Source organism: Lactuca serriola, chromosome 1 (assembly GCF_051521515.1).
Source record: "Lactuca serriola cultivar US96UC23 chromosome 1, Lser_US96UC23_V15, whole genome shotgun sequence".
NCBI classification, from domain to species: Eukaryota; Viridiplantae; Streptophyta; class Magnoliopsida; order Asterales; family Asteraceae; genus Lactuca; species Lactuca serriola.
Window position 1 is genome coordinate 34,734,349 of NC_136408.1, and position 10,647 is coordinate 34,744,995.

General features: G+C 36.5%; 1 protein-coding gene across 1 annotated transcript; it reads left to right on the top strand.

Annotated features, from left to right (window-relative positions):
* Positions 1 to 4,586: 4,586 nt before the first annotated feature.
* Positions 4,587 to 9,550, top strand: REF6 (relative of early flowering 6). The gene is made up of 7 exons (XM_079023323.1): positions 4,587 to 5,680; positions 5,861 to 5,939; positions 6,234 to 6,301; positions 6,409 to 6,559; positions 6,646 to 7,232; positions 7,308 to 7,826; positions 8,038 to 9,550. The coding sequence occupies exons 1-7, from the start codon at positions 4,843 to 4,845 to the stop codon at positions 9,237 to 9,239; spliced, it is 3,444 nt and encodes a 1,147-aa protein (XP_078879449.1). The 5' UTR covers positions 4,587 to 4,842; the 3' UTR covers positions 9,240 to 9,550.
* Positions 9,551 to 10,647: the final 1,097 nt, after the last annotated feature.

The following is a 10,647-nucleotide window of genomic DNA, read 5'->3' on the forward strand; positions in this document are numbered from 1 at the left end:
CGAACTCTCAAGTGGCCGGGACATGAACACGTGTAAAAACACCCCTCGATATCATAGGTCCACCTCATCACAACGATCGGATCCTGCGTCCCATCAAACTCCGGTGGCTTCGTGTTGCTAAACTCCTGGAAAAATAGCGAATCACCTCCCTGAGGCCTAGCAGCGGCAACAACTGTAGTGGCCGCGACAGCAGCAGTCTTAGTGATAGTAGCATATCGCTCATAAACGTCTGTATCAAGGTGGTCTTGATAGACCCAAACATCTCTGGAATATCTGCTCGGATAGCTGCAACCACCTCCTCATGGATCATCCTCCGTATCTCCTCATCGGTACTCCCACTGCCCCTAGGATTGTGGCGAGTTCCCACCACGATGTCTCTGAAATATAACAAAAAATTATCAAAGACTCGCCCAAGCATACTCGCACTCGATCACTCGCCCCTACTTGTTCCTTAGCATCCTAAGGATTCTTATTTGGACCTCTCACTGATCTGGTGCTTCCAGTAGTACGGACCCAATACTACCTTCCACACCCCATCAATATCCACCCCAACTCCTCCTCCTCAGATCCCAATCACAAGTAATCTATGTCTCACAAGTTACTCTCATAGAAGACCTTCTCACTGGCTCGCTCCTGCTAAATACTCATACTCAAAGCAAATCACTGATAGCAGAAATCCCTACGCTAATGCATCACAAATCAGGCCATCCAAGTCCTAATATATGGATTACCAAGACTATTCTCTAGCATGCATTATATCTTATAAAAGATCTTGCAACACAAAATGAGTGTATTTTGGGAAATCACCGCTTGGGTTCTGGCTGATTGTACACACTACTCCGACTCGTTTTCTCTTAGACTCCATCTCATTTTAGAAAAAAAATTGTCTTTTTTTGAAAATCTTTCTCAAATCCTTAGTTTGAGTCCAAACACACCCGAGGGTGCATCCGAATCCCTCAAACCAAGGCTCTGATACCAACTTGTAACGACGTAAATTTTCAAACAATTTTTCTCATTTTAAAAACATAATATAACTCATTTCATAATTCTCAAAATCACATATGTCTCAAATGTCAACAAATAAAACACAAATCCCATAATCATAAAAACAATATCTCGCCAGTGTGTACAATCATGTCGGTGCCTTGCCGCGATCCTCGGAACTACCTGGAAAACATACCACATAACAAGGTAAGCATAAAGCTTAGTGAGTTCCCCAAAATACCACATATCACACATCAGCCACTCGAGGCTATAACTCTATAGGACCCTCTGGTCAATGTGTCTCGGTGGGGCCCTCTGGTCCCACAACTCAGGTGGACCCTCTGGTCCCTCAACTCAGCAACTCAATATAGTACACAGTAAACATATCAAAAAACAAATAGCATGATATCTCAATACATAGCACATGCACATAAGTCCCTTTGGTCACACATAAGTTACCACTCAAGGTAAGTATAATGAGAAGACTCACATTGTAAGCTAGCGAATGAAAATCTCGTACTCGGGATCTCGAACTCTACCCACCGGTCTAGCCTCCGCCTAACACATAATAAGTATGCCTAATTAATATTGGTCCTTAAGAAGCTAGACTAACCCTTCTACAACTCATAGAAGGGTAAAAGACCATTTTACCCCTCCATAGGCTTAACAATCCTTAATTTTGGTCAAATCCTAAAAGTCAACAAAAGTCAACAACAGGGAGTACGTTGCGCGTTCCACCCCCTACGCTGGGCGTACTCGGCTGCTATATAGAAATCGGGGATGCTCGACCCCTACGATGCGCGTACTGGGGTTACGCCCAGAGCACGCCCCCATTTCACACTCCTCATGATTTTGGTCTTAATCAGTTAAGACATGAGCTCATATTTCAGATCTGGTCACTCTAATGTCTCTTAATCCATAAAGTCAATGACTTTAAGCCTTTGCATGGCTGAAAAGGTCACCAACACTCAAAATACACAACCCCTTTCCTTAAGAAGCTCACAACTCATGTATGGCTCACTCCTAACGTCCAAGATTGGATTTTTATGACTCTATGTCACAATATACATTGAAAAGGGGTAGATCAAGGTCTCTGGAGCTCATTTACACATAAAGTCTCCACCTTTTAGGACTAAAACCCTAAATACACCAAATGAATGAACCAAAGCAAAGGATAAGAAAGCTTGAAGCTTTATACCTTTTTAGGAAGCCTTTCACATAGCTAAGCTCAGATCCAAACTCATGGGCTCTCACTCCTTCTCTTCCAAGTTCTTTCTCCACCTCAAGATCACAAATATATATTCACAAGCTCCTAAATGCACTCTCCAGCTACAAGGACGAAGATTTAGGGTTTAGAGGATTTGGTGTCTGGGAATGGTGGCCAGAAATGAGGCCATCATGTCCTTTAAATAGGGAGCTTGCCCACAATTAGGGTTTCATTCTATGCCTAGTACACCCAGCGCACCCACTGGTATGCCCAATGTACTAGGTGGCCTCCGCGTTATAAACACGCATTCGAGTACGCTAAGCGTACACCCAAGTACGCCCTGCGTACTCGTTCACCACCCTTTTCTCAATTAAGGGCCAAAAATGAACAAGAGCTCAAGATCAGGGTTTTATAGGATATACCTGGACTTAGGATGTTACAATTCAATATGTTGCTCTTGTTTAGTAAGATTTATCGTTTAAAATTTACTTTTTTCATTTGTAATTTGTTTTTTGCCATGTCTGGCTAAAAACCCTAGATTTCAGTTTCGTACTGACTCGATGTTTGTGCAAGTAATCATTAGGCTTGATTTTTAGTTGTGATATTCTGTCTAGTTTGATCAGTTTCATGTTTAATTGAATGTTTGATTTTGATTCAATTTTTGTTGGCCACTTGAATTGGTATTTAATCATTCTAGTTATCTGGTTATTAGAATCCACAATCGTTTTAATTAACCAGTAATAAATAATGAATATTAGATTGGTTCTGTGCTAGGATTTAATTATAATATAAACTGATTGAACAAGTTTTTACGGTTCCAAGCTTATGAGAAGTATTGAACTTTGCTGAGAATTTTACACTGTTATTAATGTTATTTTTCAAAATTAATTAAGAGTCTATTTGATTAACTTAGTAAAAAATAAGGTTTAATTTAAATAACATATTTTGATTAAACAGTTTGGTAAAAGAAGATTATTAGAGTTTGTTGATGATTTCCAGTATCAATTTAGACGGAACACAATTCAAACAATCAACTTGAAGGTTATTTATATGTTTAGGAGAGTCACCGTGGAATTAAATATGCTTTTAATTATATGATTTTTCATAAGTTATTAGTTGCATATTTATTTAATATAAATTTACGTTAATATTAGTTTTAATCATCAAAACCCCCTATTTAATTTACTGTCAGATTAGTACATGCTTTACGCAAAAGATATAGATTTATGATTGTGTCTCTATGAATTCGACCTTACTTTTCTGTACTACCCCTTAGAGCATCCACAATGGAGGTTTAATAAAAGTTGAATAGATGATAACTGTGATTGAATAGAAGTTTAATGGAGTGTGAGTGATGACATAAATGAGAGAGTTGCATGATCATTGAGTAGTTCAATGGATTTAATCTTTCTTTTTCAATTAAATTTCAAACCAAATATAGAAATCTATTAAACTCTGTAGGGTTTAATGGAGTGTGGATGTTAAATTTGAATAAAAAGTAAAATGTTGATGTGGCAGTGACGTGGTAATCCATTAAACTCAATGGATTGTGGATGTTGTTAGTGCAACAAAATAGTAACCTTTACACCTCTTATTTATTTGTTTAGGAGACTACGACATGCTTGACATGTACATGTATACAAATATATACAAATATGTATAATACATGTGCCTATGTTATCAAACAAATACACGAGATAAATAATACACTGAAAATATAATAGCTAGTTATAGCTACTAATAATACTATTATAAAATGTCATTGGGCAATAATAATCGGGCTAAAAAGAGATAACCAGTCGAATGTTTGCTTTTAATTTTTAATTTTTTACTTTTTTTTTTCATAATTTGAATGATTTTTTAACAAGAAAGTTAACGAAATATAATGAATTTTTCCAAATACATCTTTTGAATTTCTGTAGAGCAAATAATAATCTATAACTAAAAGCCAAACATTACCGGGACTTTAGAAACGATATAAATGTGTGTAAATAGATATTTAGTAGGATTAGTGATCCATTTGTAATTTTATATAACGAAATTACATATTTCAAATTTACATAATGACACAAACTTTTACCGGTTTATTAAACAATATTTTAACGTATTTTTAAGCTATGCTAATAAAGTTAACGACCACATAAATTAGTAAAAACCATTTTGTTGTATATTATGATAAAAATATATAACCTCTTTGTATAACACAAGGCATCAAACCTAGTAAGTAAAAATTTTTGTACACTTGTAAAAATTGGCATTACTTATTCTTTACCGAAGATTAATCAGTACAGTTTTTTTTTTAGAGAAGTTTAAAAGATACAACATTCATTGCCTTCCCAAAGCCACAACAAAACCCCATTCCTCTGCCCCTTGTTTTTCAATTTTCACCTTTTCCTCTGTGAAAACTCAGAACCCGAAAAGCAAAAACAGGGGAAATTCAATTCAATACAATATAAATTAGTGATAAAGAAAACAGAGGAGACACCAATTTATATCAAATATAATAGGAATCTCATAGGCTTCTCTCTCTTTCTCTCTCCCTCTCTGCTCACCATGAACCTCTTCTGACGAGCTTCTCAGATCTACCATACGCATACCCCAATATCTGTAAGTTTATCTACTCTATTTGTATGTGTCGGTAATTTTCCTTAATGGGTGAAGAGGTTTTTCCATGGTTGAAGTCTCTCCCTTTAGCACCAGAGTACCACCCAACCCTAGCTGAGTTTCAAGATCCAATTTCATATATTTTCAAGATCGAAGAAGAAGCTTCCAAGTATGGAATCTGTAAAATCATCCCACCTGTCTCTGCTTCACCCAAGAAAACTGTAATTGCTAACCTGAATCGCTCTCTGTCCGCCCGAAACCCTGATTCATCACCTACATTCACTACCAGGCAGCAACAGGTCGGTTTTTGCCCTCGTAGGCACCATCGACCGGTTCAGAAACCTGTTTGGCAGAGCGGCGAGATATACACCGTGCCCCAATTTGAAGTGAAAGCCAAAAGCTTTGAAAAGAGTTACCTTAAAAGAGGATCAAATTCGAAAAAGGGTTTAACGGCGTTGGAAGTCGAGACACTTTACTGGAAGGCTCATGTGGATAAACCATTTTCAGTCGAGTATGCAAATGACATGCCCGGCTCGGCATTTGATCAAACGGGCGGTGGACATGGGAAGAAACACGGGAAAAAGGAGATTGGGGACGCCTTGACGGTGGGGGAGACCGAGTGGAATATGAGAGGGGTTTCAAGGTCAAAAGGGTCTTTGTTGAAGTTTATGAAGGAGGAAATACCTGGTGTCACTTCGCCCATGGTTTACATTTCCATGCTGTTTAGCTGGTTTGCTTGGCATGTTGAAGATCATGACTTCCATAGCTTGAATTATATGCATTTGGGTGCTTCGAAAACCTGGTATGGCGTACCCAGGGATGCTGCGGTTGCATTTGAAGATGTTATCAGGGAACATGCCTATGGAGGCGAGATCAATCCCATTGGTGAGTTATTACGATTACCATCTCATATAAATTCTGATAGATAGATGCATCATACCTCTCGAATTTCCCCTGTTTTCTTGATTAACTACATGCTCTGTTACACGTTTTTGTCTGTGGCTTCACTAATTCTAAGCAACCCAATTCAGAGGCGACTTGATTCATATTCATCTTGCTTTTCAGTGACTTTTGCTACTCTTGGTGAGAAGACGACAATTATATCTCCAGAGGTATTACTTAGGGCTGGTGTTCCTTGCTGCAGGTGAGGCTTTTATAGGGTTTTTAAGATTCTATTTTTTTTGTTTATACCCACGTTTATAAGATCAAACATTATTACAACCAATTTTGGCAAGATTTTAAATAGATGGTCGATGAATTTCTATATTAGTTTTTCAAATTTAGTCAAAAGTAAGACTGATAACACTCTGTAGAGGTGATATAGTCCACAAATAGGTAAAGCTCTTATTACTTGTAAGTTGTAATCTTTTGGTTTGTCTTTTAAGATCAATTTATTTACCTTACGAAACTGTGTGGTTTTTAACTTTGTTTTAACCAGGTTAGTGCAAAATGCTGGAGAATTTGTTGTCACTTTCCCTAGGGCTTATCACTCAGGGTTCAGTCATGGTAACATATTATTACTTTATCTACTGAGTTCTGTCTCTATTAAGTCAAAAAGAAACACCACCTTATTATTGTCCATTTGTGTCTCATTTTTTCCCTTTTCAATATAGGATTTAACTGTGGGGAAGCCGCTAATATTGCGACACCTGGCTGGTTGAAAGTTGCACGGGATGCTGCAATTCGTAGGGCTTCGATTAACTGTGCTCCAATGGTGTCTCACTCTCAGTTGCTTTATGATCTTGCAATATCATTCTCTTCAAGGTCTGTTTCTCTTCCTTTTTTCTCTGACTTTCTGTATTAAGTCATTTCTTTCTGCATTATGTGAAAAAGAAACACCCATTCTACAGTGTGCCAACAAGCATCAAACCCGAACCTCGAAGCTCCCGATTAAAAGACAAGTTAAAAGTTGAAGGAGAAGCTTCAGTAAAAAGACTATTTTTAGAAGACATGATGCAAAACAACAACCTTCTTCATAATCTTGGTAAAGGCTCTGCTATTGTAATTCTTCCGGAAGAATTCTCGGACAAACGGAATCCCGTTAAATCTAACGGAAGTCAATTTGGATTTGGTCAAAATGATGGATTCAAGTTTTCTACAAACAGTTCAGATTCAGATGATGCTGTTCAAGACAAAAAACCCATGAGAAAACTTTCTTCATTTTGTGCTTCATCGAGTAGTTTATTAGCTTCTTATAACATGGGAAGTGGAAGATATAAGGGTGGGGAATGTGATAAAAAACCAGACCCTGGTATTTTTTCATGTGTTACATGTGGGATTTTGTGTTATGCATGTGTTGCAATTATTAGACCTACAGAAGCAGCTGCAGGTTACCTCATGTCAGCTGATTGTAAAGGTATTAGTGATCTTGTTGCTGCTACTGAGTTCTTTGCTGCTAATGAAGATGCAAGTGTGGTGGATGCTGAATCCTCTTTAGGTACACAATTTTGTAGTTTTTATTAAAAAATTATATAAAGCATTTTATATAATTTCTTCATATGAATGAATGCAGGGAAAATACCAAAAAGAGGCCATGATGGTTTATTTGATGTTCCAATAAAATCTAGTGACCAAATTCAAAATGTTGATGATAATTCGGGTGCAACTTCACCTACTGAAGCACAAAAAGTGAATTCCTCCCTTGGCCTCTTGGCTTTAGCCTATGGCGAATCTTCAGATTCTGATGATGATGATGATCATGTCAACAAAGATCATGATCATGATGATGATGAGGATGTGAGAGGTGATATGAAGGATATAAATGATCAGACTTTCGAATGTTCTATCAAGCTTGAAAGAAACAAAAGCTTCAAGGACTCAAATTGTTCAAAAGGTCGATTTGATAATGAGATAGAGTCACAAAATCCTTTATCTGATACACACGATTCTGGAAAACAAACTGAAAACACAAAAACATCATGTGATGAAGATTCTTCTAGAATGCACATATTTTGCCTTCAACATGCTCTGGAAGTAGAACAACGCCTCCGCTCTGTTGGTGGTATCAACATTCTACTCCTTTGTCACCAAGGTACTTTTTTTTTTTTTTTTCTGAACTATTATTTTGGAGAAAATTACATTTTTGGTCCCTGAGTATAGCCCATTTCTTCAGTTTTGGTCCCAAAAAGAAAAAGTCCTCTACCAAGTACCAAAATTACAAGAGAACTTTTGGGGACCAAATTTGCAAAAAAAATTAACTATACTCAGCGACCAATAATGTGATTTTGGTACGCTATTTGCAGATTATCCCTCTTTAGATTCGGAAGCAAAGTTAGTTGCAACAGAATGTGGGACCCATGACAGGTGGACAGATCTTGGGTTTAGAGAAAGTAACAAAGAAGACAAAGAATGGATACAATCGGCTCTCGATAGTTCAGAAGCCACACACGGAAACCGAGACTGGGCTGTAAAATTAGGAATCAATCTTTTTTACAGTGCTAGCCTTTCCCGTTCGCCTCTTTACAGCAAACAAATGCCTTACAATTTAGTTATTTACAGTGCATTTGGACATTTCACTTCCAGTAGCCCAACAAAAGCAAAACCTTCCGGAAGGCAGAAAAAAATTGTGGTGGCAGGAAAATGGTGTGGCAAAGTATGGATGTCGAATCAAGCTCACCCGTTGTTAACGGAACGGGACCCAGAAGAAGACGAGATCGGTGGGCCCGGTTCGGTTTTATCAAATATAAAAATCGAAAAACGACCTGAAATCACCGAATTTAGAAAAAGTGTGAGAAAGAGGAAGAAGAGTTGTATGGTGGAAAGTAGTGTAAAAAGTAAGTTTGCGAAAGTCGAGGCGGCAGCGGTGGCGGCAAGCGGCGGTTTCCGGCGACAGCCGAGAACGAACCTAAGAAAGAAAACAACAGCCACCGCCCTTTTGTCTAGAACAATCACACCACCGTTCTCCATGGATTCAGGCGAAGAATCCGGTGGCGGTGGTGGTGGTGGTGGTGGGTCGAGTAGGCGGTTAAGAAAACGGATTATAAAACCACCGCCGTCTCCCGAGATTAAGAAAATGAGTGGGACGAAAAAGGTGAAAAAGGGTTTGGGTTCGGGTCCCACGATGGAAGCACTAGTGAGAGATGAAGATGAAGATGGTGAATTTGCTTGTGATATGGAAGGGTGTAATATGAGTTTCGATAGTAAACAAGAACTTATTGTTCATAAAAGGAACGTGTGTCCGGTGAAAGGATGTGGTAAAAAATTCTTTTCACATAAGTATTTGGTGCAACACAGGCGTGTGCACATGGATGATCGCCCTCTTCAATGTCCATGGAAAGGTTGTAAAATGACATTCAAATGGGCGTGGGCTCGAACCGAACATATACGGGTCCACACCGGGGCAAGACCGTATGTGTGCACCGAGGACGGGTGCGGTCAGACTTTTCGGTTTGTATCGGATTTTAGCCGGCATAAAAGGAAGACTGGCCATTCGGTGAAGAAGTGAAGTGAGGTAAAAAAAAAATGTAATGTTAACATGTGAGAAAGGTTAAGATATGTTGTTTTTCTAATTATTAACAAAGTGGTTGTAGGATTTTTAGGTTTTTTTTTTTTTTTTTTTTTTTTTTTTTTTAGGAAGGAATGGCTCTTTTGTAAGTTATCTTTGATTAGAAAAAAGTACAGTGTTATTCAGTCACTGTAAAAGGGCACCTTCAAATTTCAATTGCAAAGAGGGAGGTTTGTTCCCTCTTTTGTACTTTTAAGAGGCAAAGATTGTCTTTTGCTGGGAATTATTAGATCTGCGTAGATTTTGTCTTATCGATCATTTCTTGAACTCTCCAAGTCTTATTATTGTAGTTTTTTTTAATAAAATTAATATAAATTAGATACAAAATTATTTTAGTTTTAATTTAATTATCTAAGTTATTTAAAATCATATTATGATTTATTATTGTTCGTTTTATAAATCTCTTAATTTTAGGCCAACTTTATTTTATAAAATCTATTTGTTTTTTAATAGTAATAGATTTATTTATGTGTGATAATCCATATACAACAATTTTTAACCCTACATAATAAGTTGTGCTTTATACAGCTGTACAATACATGTATCTAAAACATAAATTGTTATGTATTACTAAAAAATGTTGTGTACAAATCATTTTAGTTATTGTTATTTCCAATTTTTTTTCTCATTTAACTTAATAGTAGGTTATAACGATTTTACAACTTCGAAATTTTTTTATTAAACTATTTATAACTTAGGAATTTATTATTATTATTATTATTTTTTAACTTTTTGATGTTTTATTCGTTTATCCGAAACCGATTTTACAAAACCCTGATCATCGGAATCCTAATCCGTAACTACTTTTTACAAAACTCTGATAGCCTAAAAATCGATTTTATATCATGATAAAAAAGGCTAAAAAACAGTTATCAAATAAACTCACTATTTTTTTTTGTTAAGTTTGAAAAATATAAATTCCTTATATTAAACGGATTTAGAATAAATAAGAAACGACGTTAGAAAAAGGACTAAATTAATAATAAAAAATCTTTTTATATTTTCTATTGAAAAAGTTGGATATATATATATATATATATATATATATATATATATATATATATATATATATATATATATATATATATATATATATATATATATATATATGAGACCACTTGATTTTGTGAGACGGAGAGACCAAATCTTGACCATTCATCCTAAATAATCAAAGGCTGATATTAATTCAGATTAAACCATAAAATAGGCGGTGACAATTTTGTAAATTAATGGAACTTTGGGATTAGATCAAGACACGGAGGGGCATAAATGGAATTTTGCATTCTTTTTCTTTCAACACACAAAAACACCCGGTACGAACCCTAAAACCCATTTGATCCAAATCTCG